The 25,067-nt window shown below is 50.0% G+C and overlaps 1 protein-coding gene across 8 annotated transcripts in view; it reads right to left on the reverse strand.

Moving 5' to 3' along the window:
* Window positions 1-25,067, reverse strand: part of UBR4 (ubiquitin protein ligase E3 component n-recognin 4) — a 130,836-nt gene that overhangs the window by 12,390 nt on the left and 93,379 nt on the right. For all 8 annotated transcript variants that reach the window (XM_043908976.1, XM_043908973.1, XM_043908972.1 and 5 more), the window contains 20 exons: window positions 22,125-22,215; window positions 21,689-21,773; window positions 21,406-21,533; window positions 18,674-18,803; window positions 18,397-18,554; window positions 17,233-17,342; window positions 16,431-16,572; window positions 15,717-15,798; window positions 15,212-15,385; window positions 12,824-12,945; window positions 11,715-11,912; window positions 10,995-11,075; window positions 8,527-8,614; window positions 7,912-8,039; window positions 6,948-7,055; window positions 6,198-6,317; window positions 5,307-5,497; window positions 4,680-4,853; window positions 4,073-4,172; window positions 337-555 (listed from right to left, as the gene is read on the reverse strand). In XM_043908976.1, coding sequence (XP_043764911.1) covers window positions 337-555; window positions 4,073-4,172; window positions 4,680-4,853; window positions 5,307-5,497; window positions 6,198-6,317; window positions 6,948-7,055; window positions 7,912-8,039; window positions 8,527-8,614; window positions 10,995-11,075; window positions 11,715-11,912; window positions 12,824-12,945; window positions 15,212-15,385; window positions 15,717-15,798; window positions 16,431-16,572; window positions 17,233-17,342; window positions 18,397-18,554; window positions 18,674-18,803; window positions 21,406-21,533; window positions 21,689-21,773; window positions 22,125-22,215 — 2,629 coding nt within the window. The remainder of the gene's footprint in view (window positions 1-336; window positions 556-4,072; window positions 4,173-4,679; window positions 4,854-5,306; window positions 5,498-6,197; window positions 6,318-6,947; window positions 7,056-7,911; window positions 8,040-8,526; window positions 8,615-10,994; window positions 11,076-11,714; window positions 11,913-12,823; window positions 12,946-15,211; window positions 15,386-15,716; window positions 15,799-16,430; window positions 16,573-17,232; window positions 17,343-18,396; window positions 18,555-18,673; window positions 18,804-21,405; window positions 21,534-21,688; window positions 21,774-22,124; window positions 22,216-25,067) is intronic.

Below are 25,067 nucleotides of genomic sequence, written 5' to 3' on the forward strand. Positions count from 1 at the left end.
CTTACTGCACCTCTCAGCCCCAATCAGTTCCTCTGAAAAATGGGTGTAATACCAACCTCACAGACCCACATGAGGGGCTTAAATAAAACCTTAACAACGGTTATCACCGTTTCTAAGGTTTCTGTAAATCTGAGCTGTTTAGCCTCAGAGTCTTCTCTGCAGAGCAGAACAATGAGAGTCACATCTCTAAGGCAAAGTGTCGGGCAGGGTGCCTCACACCCCACCTCCCAGCCTGCATCTTCACCATGCCCGACCCCAGCTCCTAAACCTCTCAGCACGCACCACTGTGCCATGGCCACCCCCTTGTCAACAGGGCAGGGACCGGGGAGGCTGTACCGTCATGCCCAGCGTGCCCAGCGCCTTCTGCCGCATGGCCATGGCCATGCGCTTCTTCTCGGCCCGGGTCTCCCTGCGGGCCGCGTCGATCTTCCTGTTCACGTCGGGGTGCTCCCGCAGCGCCTCCAGCAGGTTCTCGGCCAGCGTCCCGATGCCCTCGTCGCTCGAGACCTGCTCCAGTTTGTGCAGGTTGGTGATGGAGTCGGTTCCAATCAGAACCTGCCAAGACGGACCAGGGAGCTGAAGGCCAAGTGCACAGGCAAGGGTTCTTCTCAGGAGCTTCAAGGTTGGGAAAATAAACAGGATGTGCACAATCTAACATCATCTGCTTGGTTTCGATCAGATCCTTTGATTTTACACTTCGAGGTCTGGACAAATGGAGGAGGTTAGGCTCTGCCACCGACCTGAGGAGTCACCAGGCTCTGCAGCCTCAACACCCGTCTGTAAAGTGGAGGCAGGCCAGGGTCGCTTGATGATTAAATCAGGTAACATACGTAAAGCGCCCGGCACAGTGAAAGTGAGCAGGGGCTCAGGTCAGACACTCCAGAGAATGAGGCCTCCGTGGTGAACTCAGTACCCGCACCAAGCGGGGCCGGCCCCCCACCCTGACGGGGGCTGGGCTGCGTGCTGCATCAGGGGCCCCCAGGGCCCACCAAACCCAGGCACACAGGCGTTTTCTCCACCTAAGTATCCAGACATACAAGTACACCTGGGAGTAGGAGAAAGAAACAAATGTAAACCAAAAAACCCTGTGCTTAAAAGCACCGGCAGGGGCTACAGGACAGCAGCCCGCTGCCCACAGGGCTGTGAGTGCATCGCCCACTGAGGGCAGGGAGGTCTGCCCGCTGTGAGGCCTTGCCACTCCCCAGGTCACCAATCACTACAGAGCCGACCATGAACGGAAATCAAGGTCAGCCTGTGACGTGAAAGTTCAGCAACCAACTCAAGTCACTAGCTCATCAGTCTAGCCTCATGGCAGGTGCGTAGGTGTCCACTTCGTCCTTCAGCACGATGACAGGTCAGCTCACGTCTCAACAACTCTGAGCGTTGAACCCGTAGTTGCACCGCCCACTGAATGGCACACGCGGGCTGTCTACTGTGCGAGCGAGCGTGCACACGCATGCACGTGACGCCCGGCACGCCTGACGCTTACACTCTGCTCAGGAGGACAGACCACACACTAATGATCGAGTATCACAGCCCCGCCTCCCTTCACTCACCTTCAAACCCCCGAGTTCTCATCTCTTTCGATGGCACCACCACCCCGTCGCTCAGTCCAGACACCGAGCAGAGTTCCTGATTCACCCAGTGTCTTCACTGCCCACGTGCAATCAACCTCCAAACCCCGTGTACTCCGCCCCCCAGGTCTCTGTGGAATCCACTCACTGCCTCACTAACTGGAGTTCAGCCACGAGGGGCTCTCACCCAGACTCTGACAAACTCTCCTTCCCGCCTCCCACATCACCGCCCCGCAGCTCATGCTCCAGGGAACAGCCAGGGGCGCCACCCCTGGGAGACACCACACACTGCTCTCCCTGGGGAGTCTGATACGCCCCCGAGCTGATGCCTCCGGCGCCAAGTCTTGCCAGGCCGCCCCCCACGCAGCTGCTCTCACTTCCGAGAATGCGCAAGCTCTCTCACCTCTGAGCCTTTGCAGGCCCCATGTTCTCCTCTTAGAAATCCCCTTTCCTTTGACCCCTTCCACCCTGCACTGACCCTGTGCTGTTATCCCTACATCCTGGGCTCTATCTTCCACCAGACAGCAAGCTCTGGAAGACTCACACGGGGACTGTTCCATTCACCAATGTTGCTTCAGCCTAGCACAGCTCAGGTACATGACAGGCATGACACACATTCGTGGGGAAAGAAAAGTGAGTGGTCAGGAGTGTGAATGCCAAATCTACCCAGATGAAGCCTTATTTTAAAAAAGAATCCAATTAGCAACTAAGAATAAGCCTGGAACCCACTGACCAGAGTTCTCAAGTCAATGTCTTGCCACTGGTCAAATTACAATTCTGTCCCTTGATTTATCCACATTCAAAATAATGATGTTACAAAGATGGGGGAAAAATAGTGAAAATGATTATGCGGGAAGAATTATCCATAAAGATGCACTTATTATGATGATTACTACTGAACTGAAGAAAAGTTGAAAACAATAGCTATTTGAGTGAGACATATGGACGATCTTTATTGTGGCCAATTAACCACATTTTTGGAATGAGCTTTCAGAAAACATCACTAAATGAGAATGTGGAACTCAAGACAGACCACCCAAAACAATGACAACAGAAAAGGCAGCCCTGAGAACTCTCAAAACTCAACATCAAGAAACAAACATGACGACTAGAAATGGGGCAAAAAATGAAGAAATACTTGTCACTGAAGACAGACAGAAGACATGAAAAGATGTGCACTGAGTGTCATTCGCCACCAGAGAAACGCAGATTAAACGGCAAGACATCACCTTACATCTATCGGCGTGGTTGAAACAAAAAAAAAAACAGCGACACCCCCAAATGCTGGCAAGGATGCAATAAAGCAGGACTGCTCAGACTCTGCCGAGGGGAGAGGAGAGCACTGCAGCCCCTCGAGAAAACAGGCTGGCAGTTTCCTGTAAAACAAAATAATGCAACCACTACACAAGCCAATGTAACTGCAGTCTTGGGCACTTGACCCAGAGAGATGAAAACTTAGACAAAAACCTGCACGTGAAATTAGTCCACTTTATTCACAATAGCCTCAAAATCGCAACGACCCAGATGCCTTTGAGTTGGTGACAGTCAAACAGGCCACAGGGCATGCCCACCGGGGACTACTCAGTAACGAGAAGGAACAAACTACCGACATACACGACAGTCAGGATGAACGCCAAACAATTATGCTGAGTGAAAAAAGCCTATCCCCAAAAGTTACTGGTGTTTGACTCCATTTTGTACATGGCATCCTCAACAGGACAAAAGCAGGAGATGGAGGCCAGGCCGGCGGCTGCCCGGAGAGGCAGATGCGGCTGGGAAGAACCACAGGAGAGCGCCCTGTGGTGAGGAGTGGTCCTGAACTTGACGGCGTCGACGCCCACACCCTGGCTGTGATGATTTACTACAGCTTTGCAAGACGTAGTATTGCGAGAGACTAAGTCAAGGCGACCCATGATGTCTCTGTAATACTTCTTAGCAACTGCATCTGAATCTAGTTATCTCAAAATAAAAAGTTTAATTAAAAAACTAGTCCCGACCGGCCTCCTGTCTGGGTCAATTATTATCTGTGAGGGTAACAGATGTCTCGACCCAGTGAACACCAGGAATGAGCAGCACAGCGCACAGGGTGGCCCTCCCTGAGAACCGAGTTTTCGGCTGCCAGCACAGAGCAGAAGACGGCAGTGATGGTGTTACAAACGTCCCGGGGACTGTGGCCAGAAGCCGGCTTTTACCCCCTGGCCAGCCACACCCTCACAAATGCTGCTCAGCTGAGCCATGAGACCATGAAGCCCCACGTTAAGAATGAGCTGAATGAGGGAAACACAGATGTAACTTAATCCTCTCTGCACACAGACATGAACCAGGTGACTTCTCAGAGTCCGTCCACTCTGGGACTCTTACACACTGGGGCAGTTCTCAGCTCTGCTAATCGAGGCGGTTACCTTGACTCAAGTCACGGGAGGTGAGCCGAGAGGGTGTGGTTTCCTCACACGACATGTCCGCTTCAGAATAAGGCCCCGTGCATGCTGGTTACTCACCTGGGTGGCAGGGTGCTGGATGGCCAGCCCCCGAAGAAGCCTCAAGATGAACGGCAGGGCCGGGCGAGACAAAAACCTTTTCCAGACGTCAGCGTCCAGACTGCAAAGCGAAGAGAAGCTTATGAGCAGACCCAGAAGGCAAAGGTCACCTAGATACCGGCCGTGATTCTGGCTTGTTCAGACGTGGCAGCACCTTCAAGCGTACCGTAAGGAATCCCAGAGGACCACCCAGCTCAGCTGAGAAACCAGGGAGAAGTAAGTACCTGAGGGACTTCCCTGATGGTCCAGTGGCTAAGACTCTGAGCTCCCCAAGCAGGGGGCCCAGGTTCGACCCCTGGTCAGGGAACTAGATCCCACAGGCAGCAACTGAAAGCCTCGCATGCTGCAGCTAATCCCAGCACAGCCAAGTAAATAAGTCCTTAAAAAAGAAGGGAGCACCTGAAATAGAAGCCAACAAACTGCCATCCTTTCCCACAGCCGCAAGGGCTGCATGGTCACCGTGACAGTTTCCAGAAGGGGAGGGTGACCCCAAGGAAGGCTGAGGGATGGCAAGACAATGAAGGAGAAAAAGAACCAGGAAGAGCGGAAGGAGGGTGGAGCTGCTTACTTCTTGGCGCTGGGAATGTGCTTCTTCATGTAGTCCAGGGCACTCTGGGTGATTCCCTTCTGCAGAATCAGATCCTTCAGCTGATGCCCATTGCTGTTGTTCTTGATGCCGGCTGCAATTTTACAGAAGCAGTCCAGGAAGACCTTATCATCGCCACTGTGATCTTCATCATACCTGGAGGAAAGAGCAAAGACCCTGAGAGTGTGAAAGGAGCAATAAAAGCTGACCATGTCATCCTCCTGGCTCACAATCCTCAAAGTCCTATAGTACCAACTCCTGAGCACAACAGAAGACCCTTCCCGCCTGCCTCCTGCCATGTTCCCCCTTCTCTGCCACGTTCCCCAAATTCCCAACTTTCTCTCCCATTTTCATGCTTTTGCACCCGAGTCCCTCCATCCTGTCCTATCCCCTTCCTGCGTCACCAACAAGCTCGCCTTCTCCGCCTCACCGATTGCTGCTTTAACATATTTTCACTTTTTGCCTCCCCAGTTAGACCAGTCCCCTTAAAGGCCAGACTGGTACCCAAAAATCTAACAGAAACTCAGGTGATTCTTCCTTGGTCTCACAGAACTAGTTCAGGGCTTTCACAGCGACTCTCAGTCAGCTGTCTGAATCTAAGCCACATACTTATCAAAGCTGCAGTAGGGTTTGAACCGCTCCACCAAGATCTGCATTTTCTCCACCTCCCCGAAGGACAGGTATGGGATGATGCGAAGCAGGCCCTGGAGCACACTAGGGTTGGAGCGGACAAAGGTGCTGTTGATCTGGTCCAAGAGCATCACCAGCTGATCTTTGTCACCCGTCAGGAGGAGGTTGCCCTACAAGGAGAGAGGATGCAAGGCCTGTTAATATGGCCGGGACTTTGGCTGCAGCCAACAGCTGATCCTGAAAGGTTATCCACTTCCATCAGAGCCACCAGAAGTAGCCCCAGAAGAACCGCGTCTCTGCACTTCCTGGGGAATAATCAACAGTGTGAGCTCCACCTCAAAAATTAGTTTATAAGTTTCTGCACTGCTTCTACTATTAGTGGTCAAATATACTCACACAGGCGGTCAGAATACAACACAGGCTTTCCCTTCCCCAAAACAATGCAGGCTCCCTGGTATTCATTTGGTCGTATCTCCAGCCAAAACATCAGCACCGACAAGAACACAGGCATACACAGGCCGCCAAGTGGAGAGAAACGGAACTGGGAGCTGCAGACCTGAGCTCCAGGTGTTTAACTACACAGCAACCAACTGTATGCTACTAAACGGCTCGCTTCATTTCTCTAGGCTTGGAGGATCCTCAACTGTGAAATGAGGGGCTGCACTAAGGCCCCCGTCTATCAGCTGGACCAGCCGCTTTGTTTCCTCTGAATCCACAGATTTCAGGCTTTGATGCAACGATGTCACCACCAGTTGCCATTCCTACAAGCTGAGAAGGTTCGATCATTCCTGGATGACATTGCTAGACCCAAGTAAGCCAGTGGCTGGCAACGAGACAGTGCCTGTGGATGGACAGACCGGCCCCACCCACCTTGTCCTCACTCAGGGGCTCAGCGTTGGACTCGTCCAGGATGATCTCCATGATGCTCAGCACCTGCTCGGCCACGGCGGCACCACCGCTGTCCTTGCTCTCCTGCTCAGCCACCAGCGCCTGCGGAGCAGGGGGCCAGTCACACGGAGGAGACGGCCACGCCCACGCCCTGCTCACGGGGTCTCCTCCTCCGGGGCGCTCTTCACGACCTCATGTTCCTCACAATCTGTGCACACACAGCGTGTGTGTGCATGTGTGTGTGTGCATGTGTGTGTCTGTGTACACACAGCGTGTCTGTGTGTGTGTGCACGTGTCTGTGTGTGTGTCTGTGTACACACAGCGTGTGTGTGTGCGCATGGGTGTGTCTGTGTGTGTGTATGCATGGGCATGTGTGGACAGAGAGAGAGAGAGAGAGTGCGTGGGCTTCTGAGGACAGAGAAAACAACACTTTGGCTTCTTCCTGGTTGCCCGAGGTGAGTGGCCCCAACTTCTCCCTGGAGTGCAGTCAGGACCGCTGCAGGGCGAGCGTCCTCCTGCTTCTGAGCTCAGGAGAGAAGCAAGCACGCTCCCGTGTGTCGTGGCAGCAGCAGGGGGATGAGGGGCAGCTTGAATAACTCGAGCCTCTGTGCCCATGAGTCAGACAGAGGAGAGGTCTGCAGAGGTCGCAGACCCATCTCATCTGAGGGCAGAGGTGAGATGTCCTCCCCCAGCCCTGCTCACTCCTCAGCTTTTGCAGCCCGCACTCTTTACCAGGTTGAGAGTCCCCAGCATGACGTTCAAGGTGTTCATCTCCAGCTTGACCAGCTGTTGCCGGTTCACTTTCACCTTCACGCAGTAACTGAACAATTTCAGGAGCACCTGACAAGAAAAGGCAGTCAAAACCCATGAGACAGCTGACAGTGAGGGGTGGGGACAAGCAGGAGAGAAACATCCTGAGGGGGTGGAGGCATCCTGCTCCCACCAGCAGACACTCCTCCTGAAATACACGGGAAGGTGAAGGTGCTTTAGGGAGATATCATAAGGTGGTTGGGGTCTGGCATTTAAACGGCAGACTTCTCCAGCAGTAGCTCCCGTGGGCTAAGTCTGTCTCTGCCACCAAGTCCCAGTGGACTAAGTGACGCTCTGCTGCCTTGGGGGAAACTCCAGAACTAACTCAGACTCTGAACTAACAGTAAACAAAAAGATCCCAAAGCTCATGGCCCACGGGAGCTCAGAACCATGTCTGTCATTTAAAGCGTGGGTATAATAATCAATATATGTTCTTATGTCCCCTGGAGGTGGAAAATAATAGTGCAATATGCATGGGGCCTTTACAGTCATCTACTTCTCACTTAGGAGATAGCTGGATGAATGACCAAAGTCCTACCAAAAAATTAGTTACTTACAAAATCCACTTGAGTAATAATAACAATAACAACAACTGACACAAGTGCAATTCTGGGTGGACAGACAATTAGACACTGGTTTCCACAGGTGACTAAAGAAAGAGCAGAAGGCTTGCTATCACACTGGTTTTTGTGAGGAGTGGGTCAGAAGAAAGCACTGGGGGAAGGACCCTAAAGTGATGAGGGTCATGGCAACAGCCAGGTCGGCCCTGGCGGGCAGCGGTCCATGGCACCACGCTGCCCCCCAGGTTACATGGCAGCGGCCAGCCCATCCACAGGGGCCCCTCCAGAAGAAGAGGGCTGGTCCCACCTTGCTGCCTCCAACTCACTGTTAGAAGATGGCGTCCCTGCTTGAAATCTTTGATCCCTGCCAGTCTGTTAAGCATGCACTCCAGGCCCCCACACTGGGCCATCACACCAGCCATCTTGTACACTTCTTCTTCATCCTCTTCTTCATCTGAGAGAGAAGGGAAGCCCGGAATAAAGCACAGCCCTCTTCTAGGCTGATAGCTCTTCTCTCTTCCATGTCTCTCATAAAGATCACAGTCAATGAAGCGGGTCAGTACTGGATATTAAACTACACTATCTTGCTCCTGATAGCTCTTTTTAAAAGTTTCTAGTTAATTAAAATTGCTTACTCAAATATGTGAAAATATAAGCACTACAATCACTTAAAAAAAAAAAAAAGCCCTAAATAAATAAACCTGAGCTTGTTTGGTGCTAATTTCATTTCCTCCCTAAGTTCCCACCCACCCTCAATACCAGAGGTACCCGAACGAGGCTGTAAATGACTGTATTTTTCCTCAGAGAAGAAACAATCCCCCCACGTCCGAAGAGAATTCCGAGAGTATCTGTCCCAAATACCCCTGAAGCCTCAGAGCATGAACTGCCACTGGTCCCAAACCTCAGGCCCGATGTGCTGCGGTGTCTGTGGAAGGCTGTACCTGTGGTGGAGTCCAGGGACTCGATAAACTCCTCGGTGGCATCCCCCAGCAGCCCCCGCATCCGATAAACGATCCTCATGGGCTCTCCCTGAGGGGAGGAGGTTGGAGAAAGACTTGTAAACGGGCTCAGAAAATGCAAAGGACCCAACACCTGGTCTGCTGAATTTAACGAACACTTCAGCAGTGTAGACAACTCCTATTCTTCGCGGGTCTTAACCACAGAATCTAGAATCCAAATGCCCTACAACTCACTTAGGGGAAAGGAAGCTCATTTTATGTAGGGTCTACCACAGGCCCGGAATTGTGTGAAGCATTTTTAGTTTCATTAAATATATGTAACAGCCGTAACAACTGTGACTTACTGTTTTACTCTGTGCTGAGCCCTATGCCAGGGCTTCCCAGGTGGCGCAGGTGGTAAAGAACCTGCCTGCCAAAGCAGGAGACGTAAGAGACAGGGTTCAGTCCCTGGGTCAGGAAGATCCCCTGGAGGAGGGCATGGCAACCCACTCCAGTATTCTTGCCTGGAGAATCCCATGGACAGAGGAGCCTGGCGGGCTACAGTCCGTAGGTTCACAAAGAGTTGGACATGACTGAAGCAACTTAAGCAGCAGACACCCATGAAGCCCTACACTAATCAGGCGCTTCATACTATCCTTTTACACATGGTTATACAGCTTGTTCAAACTTACTCAGCCTGGTACTATAAGCCTGTGCCTCCTTCAGAATTATAAAATCTCTCTAATCAATATGGACCACTACTCAAAGAATCAGGTCAAGGGAAGTCAATAAGATCAAAAGGCTTTGACTCAAATCTCAGGAATCAAAACAAAAAACAGAATACATCCATCTTTGCCTGTGGAGATCCTGAGACCTCCATATAACCACACAGCAAGGACTGGATTCATCCAAATCTCAAGCTAAAAACTACAACTTGATAGACTGGAAATAAGTCGTGACTTACGAGATTACAGCAACCTTCCTGAACTGAGGGATCGTGAAACTTCACTATCCACCAGGTACTGACTAGGCACTCCAGTCTATACACTCCGAGGAATCACACTTATTTTGGAGGTGAGAAGCGGGGGATTGAAGTCACAGTGCAGGAAATTAAGGGCGAGCGGGTACCACACTAATCCACGCTGCCTGCTCCTAAGCCATGCTCAGCTTCAGGAGAGAAAATCTTGGAGGGAGAGAACTTGTCAGGCCAGGTCTCAGAGCATTTCTAGCTGTGGAAGCCCAATGAAACTAAGAGAGGGGACAGCCACAGACCACGGACAGAGAGAGAGAAACATGTGAGACAGACCCTGGTCAGCAGCTGAAGAGGTGGGCTATTTATCAGGGAAATAAGGGATAAAGTAAGCAGAGAAACTGATGAAAGCCAGGATAAAAAGCTGCTCCCAACTCTGGACTTCGCCATAAGAAACCCTTGGTGGATTAAGCATTAATAAGAGAAACAAATGATCCCCAATGTCTTGCCTCCAGGTTCAAAATGGGAGGCTGCCCATGTGTATTCTTTGGGTCCTATACCACCATTTACGAGGGTGCCCGTAGAAGCTTGGTCTTAATTTTTAGGTGCATCAGGGATTAAACCTGTACCATTCTGTTTTGAGGCCGAAATGTCAGTGACAAGATGCAGTGGATGGAGAAGGCTTCTGTGTATTTATCTGTGCTATATCTACCCAACGGGCAGCAGACCAACAATACACAATGACCAGGATTCCCAGCACAGCGGGAGAACAGAAAAGACAAAAGCAAAAGTATGTAACAAACGGAAGGCTAAAATGTCCTGTTAGTACACTACCAATTTAGCTTCTTAGATTCTACAGAAATATTTGGGAGTAAAGACAGAAACATTCACTCTGCTTCACTAGTACACTAGTTTGCTGTAGTTCAATTAGATGATTCATTCATTAAAAATCCCCCTAACAGAAGAAAAGGGAAGAAAGGAGAGGAGAGAAACAGGAAAGAACAGAAAGAAAGAACTAAGAAAAGAGGCGGGAGGGGGAAGAGGACCATCTGACTGTTACGATCAGACAAACAGGACTGAGGGGCCGAAAGGGCCAGAGCGCTGTGCCCCCTTCATTTCCCATCTTTGCAGTCTCAATTCCCCAGCTGGTAAAACAGAAACTACGCTCCTCAACACCACACTGAAACACATTCTGAAAGGTGAGCAAGTCCATTAGAAGCTGAGAATCAACCTCGGTGCCCACACGGAAAGGGAACACGACAGCAGGCGTCCCCATCACAGGGCTTCCTCAGAGTCCGCCGGCCCAGCTGCTAAGCCAGGAGCTGCTCACCCCTTCCTGCAGCTCGCCTCCCCTCCCCAGTCAGCCACCCCACAAGGAAGACAAGGCGATGACCCTTCTGCACACTAACACGACCAGGAAGTACAGATCCTTCAGTGCTGCTATGAGCTGTGCCGGTGATCGTTAACAAGTCAGGGAGCCAACCACACCTCAAACACGTACCTCATTCGTGGTACACCAGACCTTCTTGTAAACCTCAGCCACAGGGAGGTCCAAGCTAATGATTTTATTGTTCACTAGAAGCTGAACAGAAAAGAAGATGAGGCTGTTATTCCAAATAATCGTCATGCAAGCACATTGTAAGATCAAAGGGTGCTTTACCACATATTGTCTATGCATCAGGGACCTACTGACTCTCCCTCTCTAAAAAATGCACGTATGTGAACATCACACAGAATTTTGTGCACAATTTCAGGGGTTCCAAATAGCCTTAACCCAAACCATGGACCCCAGGTTTAAAAGCCTTGCTGAGCACCTTCTATCCCAAGTCTATTTCCGCTCAGCACCAAAAAGGACAGTTTCCTCTCTTTCACCTGACACGTTTTTCACCATGGATATGGTAACAGCAGATCCTAGCACTGTCTGCCAGGAGGTACCAGGTACAGGGCCGGAAGCCTGTGCCGAGGCTGATCTGCCAGCATCTAGGGAGCCTGATTCAGCTGGCATCACTGGAGGCCTCTGCCACAGCAACAAGAACAACAAACCCGTGCCCTGACAAGCTGCAGCCACCTGCTTACTGCCACATCCAGGCAGGGGGCAGAGCCCGTTACAGGCGAGGCGGGCAGGTGGGAATCATGGAGCTGCATTTAAAGATGCCCAGGGTTGATCAGCCCCTGAGGGAAAGGAAGCCTAACCACGACAGGGGTGAGCTATGCTCATTACCTCCATCCCACTGTCATCTTCCAGCAGAGCCACCAAGTCACAGTCCTGGCAGATCTTGTTCTTTATGTCCCGCATGAGGGGCCCGATGCCTGGCTCGTTGCTGCTATACGGGTTCCCAGGCATCCTGCCCTGTAAGAAGTCTTCCTGCTGGGGATCCTTCTCCAGGGTCACAAAGAACTCAGTGACTTCATTCTCTTCCTGAAGGACAGAGAAAAGGAAGCAGAAGGGATGGCTTGAGTACATGTGCAGAGACCGCTTACATTCAGACCACACTGCTTTGTTCATGGACACTCCGGGAGACACACCAGACTCATCCAGCCCCTTATACAGTTAAAGATTAAAGGACAGGAAGCTCAGAGGTGATTCAAAAACCCAAATATAGTTCAAATAGCATTAAAGAGCAAGCATCTTCTCTGAAACTCAAGGGTGGGTTAGGAGAGAAAAAGCCTAACCAAATAAGCAGATGAGGAGTGCCCCATGAAAGCTGGATCACTGACACAAGCGGGGAGGGGCTTCCCTCCAGCTCGTCACACCTGACGCTAACCAGTACGGGGCCAGATGACTCTGTCACTGGTGGCCCTCTCTGGTCAAGAAAATGGTCTTCTCTGTATTACATGATACTCAGGGGTCTCTCATCGTTAACTGATGAGACTGATGCTCTCCACCCTTCCTCAGTAACAGAAAGGGATCTATGCAGTTCAGGCTACAGATACACCTTCATACGTGCACATAACACGGGCAGGGAAAAAAGGAAGAGAGTGAAAATGTCCATCTGCCCGCTCCGGGCTGCATCTCTCATGGGATTGTGGACTGACAAACACCGGGATCTGGGCAACGGGAGATCAGACCTGGCTCAAAAGAAAAAGACTGCTTCTGACTTTGAATCTAGGAAATGGGACAAGGAAGGTCTTTAGGTTTCTTCCCATCATTAGGAATGGGAAAATCATGAGGTTGCTTCTGCTTTATGTGTGGAGCTTCCCAAAACATCGATTGAATGGGCCACCACTGGGACGATTACCCACAACTATGATGAATCGCCAGGAAGCTCTGGAGAAATGGCTTCTGCTGACACCCCGAGAGCCAAGGGAGGCACTATAGCTTATGCTTACGGGATAGATGATGCTGCAGAGCCTCTCGAAAATGAAGACAGGGGTCCGGTAGTCATCCAGATTGTAGCGCTTGGCTGTCTCAATGCACACGGCCATGAAGGCCTTGGTTTCCGATTCTGTACCTGCCAGAAATCAACGTGGCCAAGTCAGTTAGGAAAGAGCTTCACACACAGAAGCTAAGATGAGACTTTAAATAAAGTTCCATCACTGACAGATCTTCTCTGCCTGGTGAGTCTATAATATCCAATGTGGCAACATCAATATTTCAATTGGAAACTTGAAGCTGATGGATTCTTATACTGAAACCACATTCCATTTGAAAGCCTTCATACCCAAGTCAACACAGAGCATCATACTTAGTTGTGCACATGTCTCCCTCCCTCTGGGAATTATAACCTTGCATCCTCTTGCCCAAAATAGGTACTCAAGAACGTGAAATAACAATCCTAACTGCACTCCTGTCAAAGCAAAAGGAAGCTACAGTTTTCAGTTTCATTCTAAAAGATTAGGGAGACAGCCCTCCAGAAGCCAAACAGATAACTTCAAGCCATACATTCTTGAAAAGGGTCCAGCTGACAAGGTCACAAACCAGCTCAGCAGGGCAGCTAAAAACAGTACCAGAAGGACTTCCATGTCTGGCAATAAAGCAGACTGTGTCCCCTGACCTACTTTTCACTTCTCCGCTTAAAAACAATTTAAAATGGTGGGGGAAAAAAGTTATCAGTGGACTGCTACGCTATCAAAGAAAGCCATAGCTCCAAAATTAGGAAAAATCAGGAACCCAGGGAGGTCAGCAAAGCACTCAGGCTCTTTTTTGCCATGAGCTTTGGTTTCCAAAACCTGCCAGGATTTGAGAGCTGGCTACAAAGTCCCAAATCTCCCAAGAGTGAGAATCTGGCAGGAACCACCGCCTACACACACACACAAATCTGGTACCCCCAAAGAGCTACATCCTTGGTGTTCAGTCACATCTGACTCTCTGTGACCCCACGGACTATAGCCCCACCAGGCTCCTCTGTCCATGGGATTTTCCAGGCAAGAACACCCCAATGCAGGGGATCTTTCTGACCCAAGGATGGAACCCACATCTCCTGCAATGGCAGGCAGATTCTTTACCACTATGCCACCTGGGAAGCCCTGTTTGGTATAAGCATCAATTAAAAGTAACTATTCCTTTCCCCGAAGCAAATCAATGGAAGCACACAGTCTTTCCTTAAAATGCGGCACTGAACAAAGGAGAGGAAAACTCTCCTCTGAGCAGTTGTAACAAGCTGTCCCTCACAGGGGTCTGTGGCTCAAACTACCTAGGAGACCTGAAAACTCTAAGTTCAGAACTTTGTTCAAGGTGGCCCTGGGATGGCCATGCCCCAAGCTGCTTCACAGAAGCAGCTACAAATCATCTCTGGAAAAACCCGTCTTTGACTCAGGTCCCGAAGAATTTCCACAGAAAAACCCCCCAAAACACAAGCTCACAGTACCAAAAAAAAAAAAAAACCACCATAAAATGCAAGATTTAAAGCAAAGCACCATAGGCAAGAGCCAGAATAACAACAGAATCAGATTAATAAATATTTCAAGTTCTAAAATTACCAGATACAGAAATAAGTTTGTTATGCTGAAAGACTATAAAAGGGACAGAAAATGTCTGCAAAAGACTACAGACTATAAAATCTACATAAAATTGCAAGAATTTGATGGGTAGATTAAACAGATAACACAGAGTAAAGAAAAAATAAACTAAACGATATGATACAGGATGGAAGAAATTATCCAAAATCCACATAAAGATACAATGAGAAGGACACTATGAAAGAGGGAGGGAGAGACACAGCTGACAGTGAGGGTGGAGATCCACCAGGAAAAGGAAAGAGGACAGAGAAGAGGCAACTGAGCCACAATGTCTGAGAACCTTCTAGAACCAATGGAAGACCCCCGCCTGAGAACTCCTGACCTCTTCCTGCCCTGTGAGCTCCATACGGAAAGGCCAGGGCCTTCCTGGTAGGCCAGTGGTTAGGAATCTGACTCAGAGGGCGGGGGTCATGGGTTCAATCCCTGGTCTGGAAGGCTCCACATGCCACAGGGCTTAGCCCACACGCCCCAACTACTGAAGCCTGTGTGCATAACGAAGAACCAGCACCGCCAAAAATAAATAAATAAATAATTTAAAAAAAAAAAAAGAGTCCAAATTTACTGAGGCCAGATCTGGAATTTTACAACTCCAAGCACCAACAGTCTCGAGAGAAAGTCCTCTCCTTCTTTACTCAAACGTGAGGAGATGTTTGCTGCCCGTGACCTGGGTCTAGGGAAGCCGGGGAACTCAGACCGTGCACCTAAGTGGAGCCAGAAGGGACACAGGCCTGTGGGCTGCGGGCCGCTGGCCAGGTCTACCTGTGGTCATGTCCTCCAGCATCTCCAGCAGCATGTCCTGCGTCTCGTCAATCAGCTTGGTCCTTTGCACCACCAGCTTCCGCAAGCACAGGTACCCGTTCAGCACAGTGCCCACCAAGCGGCTTTTGAAGTGCCTTTTGATGGATTCCACCTCCACAAAGGAGGAAAGTAGGCCTGTGGGAACAGGAAAAAGCTGCTACATGAGTTCAGAATGAGAATTAAGCAAAGAAGGTCCATGTTTTCAAAAGATGACGAGCAACTCAAAAGCAGGGAAACGCCATCTTTGTGCCTGACATGGAGCTCGTTCTCAATGACATGAACTGGTCAGCAGACAATGGTGCTCAAAGATGTAAACCCTTCCACAAGGGAAAATCACAGAGCTTAAAGAGCGCAGTGCGGTCAACACGAGAGAGAAAAGGTCAACCTCAGCACCCGAGGAATCAAAGGTCAGTCCCCAGACTAGCCGCAGGGTGTCCGAAGGGAAGGGCCAGGAGGCTCCCTCTACCTGTGAGACTCTTGAGGGCATAGCCCTGCTGCAGATCGGTGCTCAGGGTGGCCTCCTCCAGGGCCAGCAAGCGGGCTATTTCCTAAAGAGGAAGACGAGCACGGTTAGCGAGAGGGCACGGCCAGCGACACCGGCCAGCTGCCCCACGGCCCAGGAACGCTCTCTCATCCCGCACCTGTGCAGAGCTCCTTTCTAAGAAGCCATGGAGAGCTACAAAGACGTTAAGGGACTGCTTAGACATGGAGGACAGTTTAAATGTCCCCAACAGACTGCTATATCCTCATGAGGAACACAATGAAGTCACAAAAGTACCCCAGGCAGACTTCAGAAATATTGCAGGTTCAGTTTCAGACCACTGTAATAAAGTGACTATCGCAATAAAGCAAGTCACACGAATCCATTTTTTCCCATGAATATAAAACTTACGTCCACACTCTATTTTAATCCAGTAAGTGTGTGGTAGCATTATGTCTAGAAAACGTATATATAGTTTAATTAAAAAATAATGCTGTTGAAAAAATGGCTTACTTGACACAGGGTTGCCACAACCTTTTTTTTTTTTTAGAAAAAGCACAATAAAGCAAGGTATGTCTGCATTTTTAACAAATATTTCTTCCTGGCATAAAAGTCCACCACAAAGTTTACACAGAGAAAGAGAACAAGGAGAGCGGGGCTCGGGGAAGGGGCTCCCCCGGCGGGGCCGGGACGACACACCTTGGTGATGAGGTTGCCCACGTAGGGCAGGACTCCTCGGGCTGCCAGGTAGACTTTCCAGTGAGCTGAGGCGATGAGCTTCTGGTAGAGAGCCAGGTACTCGGCCGCACACTCGCCAGCAATGCTCAGCTCATCCAGGTAGCTGCCGCGGAGCCGGGCGCTGAGAGTGAGCCCACACCGCCCCATAGCCCCCCGCCTCTGCCCCTCCAGTCCTCCTCTCCCGCTGCCTCGCTGGGGAGGACCGGGGTTGAGGACACCCCAGAACCCCGACTCGGGAACTCCTCAGACCTGGGGAAAGCTGAAGAGCACACAGCAGGGAATGCAGCGCAACACACTGTACACACTTGGAATAACGCACCAATACACGAGTGGCGGTCACTGGGGCAGCTGCAGAGTGTAGTGACTGAACCGCTCACAAGGCGGGTTTACCACCGAGTCTAGTGGCCGATAACGCGGAAATCAGACTGCCTGGACTGAAATCTTGCCCTCCTGGGGACAAGGTAACTAAGCAATCAAAGCCCAGGTGAGCACTAAATGACATAATGCATGCCGAGCTTTTGTAAGCTCATAAGACCTCAAAATACACTAGCTGCTGACTCTATTACCACCAGCACCACTGCTATTAAAACCACTGCGCGAGGCGGCTCAGTGCGTCTTGGTTTCCGTGGGCTTCCACAAGGAACGAGGTGGCTACTGCACAGGCGTGCCTCCCGTCGCCCTGGTCTACTGAGTCCCCCGGGAGGGCGGGAGGGCTCCCTGGATGAAGTCCCGCCACCCTGCCCATCCCACTCTCAGATGGTACCTGGTGAGGAGGTCAAGAACCTGCTGCTTGCGGCTGGGGACGGTGGCCAGCGCCTCCACGATGGTGCAGGCCGCCTGCCGGGCAGCCTGTGTCGCCGGAGTAAAGAGCACCTGAGGGGGCGGGGAGAAGTGCCTGGCTCAGCGGACAGCCTCTCATCCGGCCCCGCCAGGAACAGTCAACTGCCATGCATGCAGGGGAAATCCTCTGAGCACCTCACGAACAAAAGTGTAAAGGAAAAATCACCAGCTAACTCAAGATCCGGCTGCTACAGATGGGCAAAAAGGCTGTCTAAGAATCACGTCTCCATGGTGCTTCTCTCCAACAAGTGCTTTGGAGAACATACTCAGATGACAGAACCAGGAAAAAAGACAGGCAGGTATTCTCCTTAGCAAAAACATCTATGATTCTATTTTGGAGACAGCTATCTTGGACAGCAAGGAGATCAAACCAGTCAATCCTAAAGGAAACTAATCCTGAATATTTATTGGAAGGACTGAAACTCCAATACTTTGTCCACCTGATGTGAAGAGCTGACTCACTGGAAAAGACCCTGATGCTGGGAAAGACTGAGAGCAGGAGGAGAAGAGGGTGACAGAGGATGAGATGGTTGGATGACATCACCAACTCAATGGACATGAGTTTGAGTAAACTCTGGGAGATAGGGAAGGACAGGGAAGCCTGGCATGCTGCAGTCTACGGGGTCACAAAGAGTCGGACATGACTTAGCAACTGAACAATAACAACATGCTGAACACTTATGTTAAATTTAAACCAAGTGTTCACATTATATACCGATGGACAAATGAATTCTCTAAAATATTGTTACTTTAACCTTTTAAAACCGTTAGCTGCAAAGAGGAAAAGGACAGAAAACATGAAAGGTGGAAGGTTAAAGCAGTGCAGGCGCTGAGGCTTCGCTCTGCTCGGCGGTCAGGGAGGAGAGCAGAGAGCGGGAGCTTGATGAGAAGGGCAGAAAGAGTTCTGATGTGGCCCATCCACCACGCGGGCGGCTGCAACCAAGAGCCTCTACCTATCAGAAAGGAAGCAAGACTAACAACGGGAAAGAAGAGCAAGCAGAGGAGACATGCGGTGAGGAGCAGAAATGCCCTGCCTGGGACCTGGGGCCTGCGCAGCAGTGAGCAGCCCAGGAGACCGGTCACTCACTTGCCGCAGCCAGTTGTTGTGGCCCAGCTTGAGGTCCAGCGGGGAGGTCCGCTTCCCCCGCCGACTCAGGAACTGCTTCCACCGCCACACGTACTTCTCGGTCAAGTAGAGGTGTCGGAGCTCTGACTTGCTGGGAGGCTTCCCATTGCCATCGATCCCTGGCAGGCAAAGGGATGCAGGGAGAGGTAAGGAAGAGAAAGGGACAGACGGGGAGATGCTGGGCCGTCAGCCAGGGGCAGGAAGGACCCACTGCTCAAGTCCCGAAAGGCAGACACACCTCTGATGGGAAGACACTTCTTCCAGGCTTCATAGGATGCCTTGGGGTCCCTCTTGAGCCAGAGCTGGGCCTGGGCGTGGATCTCATTGCAGTACGGCTTCACAGTGGTGAGGGCTTCGACAGGGACGTCCTGCAGGAGGGAGGCGGACGGGTGAGCGGGCCGGGGGCGCGCCTCAGCCGCGGCGGCCGCACAGTGGGACTGCCCCGGGGACAGGCACAGAGGCGAGATCAGAAGGGCAGCGTTCACGTCTTCTCCGCCCCATCTGTGCTCCTTCACAGCATGTTGACTCAGTTTCGCAGGAGCATCCCATGCTGAGCTCAGGGTCACTGGTTTCGCCCGCGCAGGATAAGGTGCGACTGGCTTCACACAGAGGCTCTTACAGCCACACAACACTAACTCCTATGCCAAGGCTCATCTGTAGTTTCCCCAAACACAAATCTTCAAGGGGTCACTGAGCAGCCTCTAGAACTTAAAGAGCCATTACTAATCCCAAGTGGCCTGCACAGGGGAGCCCCCGATAGGATTCTAAGCCAGCAATTCTCAAACTTTTCGGCCACAGGACCCCATTATGCTCTTGAAAATTACTGACTCCGAAGAGTTCTTGTGTGTGTAGCTCTATCCGTCAATATGGATCTATTAAAAATTAAAGTTCAGCAGTTCTTAAAATATTTATGAACTCATTTACAAATAAAAATAAATGCCTTACCTGTTAACCTAAACATTTCTTATTATTTCCCAAAACAAAAACAACATAGCAACCAGGAGCCACGCCACTGCATGTTGTGAAGCTGTCTACTGGCCACCCTAGTGAGACAGCCAGGCTCTCACACTGCTTTTAAGTTCAAACTGCTGTGATAGGTTGTTTTGCTGAAGCACTCAGATGTACAGTTGGAAAGAAAAGTAATCTAATAGTTTTTTAAATTAATTGTGGATTTTTAATACTAAACCAAAATTCAACAAATTATAGGTTCTTAAAGATTGGTTGCAGTGTGGAATCTAAAACCAATCAAAAAACATTTCCTATCCCATTCCACTAAAATTCATCTTTTACTCACACATTAATATGCATTGGTCATTTGGAAAATACTGGTTGACAGAGTTACACCAATTCCTCTTTAAGTGACAGGCTCATTTTATTCAGTTTCCAAGAAAACTGTCTGCTAAACACCCGATTCTGAAGAACCACAATTGGCTCTCGAGCCCTCCTTCCAAGCACAAACGAGGCTCCATGAAAACAGCAGCCAGTGCAGGTGCAGCCCGCATCCCGGTCACACCAACCCTCCTCTCCAGGACGACCTCCGCCCTGCAGTGTGCCTCCGCACTGGCTCACTGAACACCGGAACGACTGCCATTCAAGGGTTGGGATTTACTAATCTCATCTGCAGTGCTTCACAGGGACGCTCCTGGGTGAGGCTGCGGGCACGTGAGGAGCATGCCTCGTGGTGCTGAGGCTCGGTCAGGCTCACCACCACTGACTCTGCACCATCTGCACAAGTGCCACCAAAGAAGAAAAGGGCAAATCAAGCCTCGGGATAATTACGAAAATGATGCTGACCTCGCAGATGTCCTGGTTGTCTCGGGCACACCCAGATCTATGAGCCAAACTCTGAGAACCGCTGCTCTCTCTAGGCTAAAACTAGGCAAAATGTGAGGCTTCCGCGCTCTGTGGTAAAGAGCCCTCTTGGGTAGAAATCTGTGCCCTCACACTGTGAGAAAACTGACAGTTATGTGGGGAAGAGGTTCCTCTTTTCAACCAAGAGCCAGTTTTCACTTGCTGAGAATGAGCTCTGAGGGGAAGAAAGCCTTCACCAAAGTGAAGGAAGGAGGGGTCTTTTCTGCGGACTGTCGGGGTAACCAAGAAAGGGAAGCAGAGTAAACTGTCCCCTGGCCAGCTTCCCCCATAGCGCCTGCCACTCAGCGTCCTGCAACGAAGACTCCATGTCCCAGCAAGGGGCTCCACAAGGATGGAGCAGGAATCAGAAGGGCCCCAGGACTACAAAGACAGATACGAGGCCTCCCGCAAGCTCTCACACCAATATGAGCAAGTCCATCTGCAGCTAGGCCACCTTCAGAACTAAAAACTCAGCTTTACTCACGCATTTAACAACGACTTACTGAGTGACTGTTATAAAGTGAGATACCATGCTATGCACTGGACCAAAGAAACATCTTAGTAAAACAGTCCCTGGATTGGAGGAGTGCATGGCCAGCCTGGCAGAGAACTGGGTCACTAAAGCAGCATCTGACAAAGGGGAGGCGGGCAGGCCAGGCAGAGGAGACACCGCACTGCCACACACAACATTCACAAGGACAGCGAAGGCCAGGGGCCTCCCAGGGGCTCAGTGGTGAAAACTCACCTGCCCACACAGGAGCCAGGGGTTGATCCCTGCCCAAGTCACAGCGCAAGGGAAGGGAAGGGATTCCAGCACTGGGCAAAGGCAGAGGGGTTACAGAGGAACGCCACACCCCCTGGGAGCTGCGAGCCGTCGGAGGGGACTGGAGGAAGGGGCAGTCCTTCACGGCGAACCACTGTCCCAGGCCTTTTCCTGCTTGGTTACTCTTGAGCTCCCTCTGAGAAACTTTCCCTCTCAGAAACCCCAATCCATCTCCGCTGAACTGCCTCCAAAGAAGCACTGGTGCTCCAGGGAAGACGAGTCTGGGTGAGCAAAGGCCTTCAGAGCAGGGTGTGCTGGCTGGAGCCCACCCCCCGCCACCCTCTCAGCCCCATAACCTTGTTCTTCTTGCTGGTGGGAGCAGGTGGCTTAATCAGCTTCTGCAAGATCCGCAGGCACATGAGGGTGATGTTCTCAACCACCACGGGGGTCTTGATGTTCACGGCCATGAGGAAAAGGCTGAGTGCTGGGCAAGGAAGGCAGGGCAGAGACACAGTCACAGATGTGCCTCGCCAGCCGCCGTGCGGACACCTGAGGGCAGCTCCCCTGGCTTCACGTGCCCCGCGGCGAGCTGCGCTCCTCTCGCCAGCCAGCTGCCAACCAGACATCCCCCAAACTCACCACAGCGCAAGCGGAGCTCCCAGCAGCTGTCCTCCTTGGAGATGGAGTCTGTCAACAACAGCATTTCGTACTGAAGGCTACTTGCCTGAGGGCCAAGAGGAAGAGACATGAGCAGAAGGGGGTCTGCAGGGTCAGTCCAGGACAAGGGCTCACGTCCACACTCTGACCCAGAGACTCAGAACTAACCCGTGCAGTCAGGCGGACCGTCAGAGAGACAGAAGGAAACGGAGACCCTCAGCATGGCCCGCTGCCCGTTTCTGCTCTTTGAGCCTGACGCTGACTCAGAAAAGTCTTCCTGAGATGTGAGCCCTGCCGATGTGCCCCCTTCACCCCCCTCGCCTGCCCTGGTCATCACAACGAGGCGCCGTTGGGGAGAAGCCACAGGAACGAAGGAGAAGGGTGAAGGGGGCAGTCAGGGGGACAGCGGCCTGCTCACCAGATCAGGGTTGGCCCAGTGGCCCTTCAGAGCTGTGGAGACTTTGCCAATAATCAGATCGTTCATTTGCTGGGTGGCCTCTGGATTGTCCCTAGGGAGGCAGAGAAGAGAGTTCTGTTACTCCAATGGGTGCGTCCCCCTCCCCACATGACAGAGTCCAGGTAAAAGAAATCAACGTCTAGGGCTACCGGCCTTCCTGGGGGCAAGACAACTCAAGAGTCCCACAAAACCCTGCTGTGAAGGATTCTTTAATATCTGCAAATCAATCAATGTAATACACCACATTAACAAATTGAAAGATAAAAACCATATGATTATCTCAATAGACGCAGAAAAAGCCTTTGACAAAATTCAACATCCATTTATGATTAAAACTCTCCAGAAAGCAGGAATAGAAGGAACATACCTCAACATAATAAAAGCTATATATGACAAACCCACAGCAAGCATTACCCTCAATGGTGAAAAATTGAAAGCATTTCCCCTAAAATCAGGAACAAGACAAGGGTGCCCACTCTCACCACTATTATTCAACATAGTTTTGGAAGTTTTGGCCACAGCAATCAAAGCAGAAAAAGTAAAAGGAATCCAGATAGGAAAAGAAGAAGTGAAACTCTGTTTGCAGATGACATGATTCTCTACATAGAAAACCCTAAAGACTCTACCAGAAAATTACTAGGGCTAATCAATGAATACAGTAATGTTGCAGGATATAAAATTAACACACAGAAATCCCTTGCATTCCTATACACTAACAATGAGAAAACAGAAACAGAAACTAAGGAAACAATACCATTCACCATTGCAACAAAAAGAATAAAATACTTAGGAGTATATCTACCTAAAGAAACAAAAGACCTATACATAGAAAACTATAAAACACTGGTGAAAGAAATCAAGGAGGACACAAATAGATGGAGAAATTTACCGTGTTCATGGATTGGAAGAATCAATATTGTCAAAATGGCTATTCTACCCAAAGCAATCTATAGATTCAATGCAATCCCTATCAAGTTACCAACGGTATTTTTCACAGAACTAGAACAAATAATTTCACAATTTGTATGGAAATACAAAAAACCTCGAAGAGCCAAAGTAATCTTGAGAAAGAAGAATGAAACTGGAGGAATCAACCTGCCTGACTTCAGGCTCTACTACAAAGCCACAGTCATCAAGACAGTATGGTACTGGCACAAAGACAGAAATATAGATCAATGGAACAGAATAGAAAGCCCAGAGATAAATCCACGAACCTATGGACACCTTATCTTCGACAAAGGAGGCAAGGATATACAATGGAAAAAAGACAACCTCTTTAACAAGTGGTGCTGGGAAAACTGGTCAACCACTTGTAAAAGAATGAAACTAGAACACTTTCTAACACCATACACAAAAATAAACTCAAAATGGATTAAAGATCTAAATGTAAGACCAGAAACTATAAAACTTCTAGAGGAGAACATAGGCAAAACACTCTCCGACATAAATCACAGAAGGATCCTTTATGACCCACCTCCCAGAATACTGGAAATAAAAGCAAAAAATAAACAAACGGAACCTAATGAAACTTAAGAGCTTTTGCACAACAAAGGAAACTATAAGCAAGGTGAAAAGACAGCCCTCAGATTGGGAGAAAATAATAGCAAATGAAGCAACAGACAAAGGATTAATCTCAAAAATATACAAGCAACTCCTGCAGCTCAATTCCAGAAAAATAAATGACCCAATCAAAAAATGGCCCAAAGAACTAAACAGACATTTCTCCAAAGAAGACATACAGATGGCTAACAAACACATGAAAAGATGCTCAACATCACTCATTATCAGAGAAATGCAAATCAAAACCACAATGAGGTACCATTACACGCCAGTCAGGATGGCTGCTATCCAAAAGTCTACAAGCAATAAATGCTGGAGAGGGTGTGGAGAAAAGGGAACCCTCTTACACTGTTGGTGGGAATGCAAACTAGTACAGCTGCTATGGAGAACAGTGTGGAGATTCCTTAAAAAAACTGGAAATAGAACTGCCATATGACCCAGCAATCCCACTCCTGGGCATACACACTGAGGAAACCAGATCTGAAAGAGACACGTGCACCCCAGTGTTCATCACAGCACTGTTTATAATAGCCAGGACATGGAAGCAACCTAGATGTCCATCAGCAGATGAATGGATAAGGAAGCCGTGGTACATATACACCATGGAATATTACTTAGCCGTTAAAAAGAATTCATTTGAATCAGTTCTAATGAGATGGATGAAACTGGAGCCCATTATACAGAGTGAAGTAAGCCAGAAAGATAAAGACCAATACAGTATACTAACGCATATATATGGAATTTAGAAAGATGGTAATGATAACCCTATATGCAAAACAGAAAAAGACACACAGATGTACAGACTTTTGGACTCTGTGGGAGAAGGCAAGGGTGGGATGTATTTAGAGAGAACAGCGTCGAGACATGTATATTATCAAGGGCGAAACAGATCACCAGCCCAGGTTGGATGCAAGAGACAAGTGCTCGGGGCTGGTGCACTGGGAAGACCCAGAGGGATCGGGTGGAGAGAAGGCGGGGGGCGGGGGCGGGATCGAGATGGGGAACACATGTAAATCCAAGGCTGATTCATGTCAGTGTATGGCAAAAACCACTACAATATTGTAAAGTAATTAGCCTCCAACTAATAAAAATAAATGGAAAAAAAAAAAAAAAACCGCTGCTGTGTGACGAGAGGGCCCAGCCGCCTTTCTGGGGAGGCGAGGCTGATGGAGGAAAGACCGCATGCGGGGCTTCTCCACGCCCAGGCTGCCCGGCGCCCAGACCCCGCCTGGTATGTCAGTCTGCAGAACCCAGGTGTCCACTCTCGGTCTCCTTCCTCAGCTTCTCCAACCGCCCCCACTTCATTTCCCACAAGGCATCCACATTTCCCATGTACGTCCCTTG

This window comes from Cervus elaphus, chromosome 8 (assembly GCF_910594005.1).
Source record: "Cervus elaphus chromosome 8, mCerEla1.1, whole genome shotgun sequence".
Taxonomy (NCBI): domain Eukaryota; kingdom Metazoa; phylum Chordata; class Mammalia; order Artiodactyla; family Cervidae; genus Cervus; species Cervus elaphus.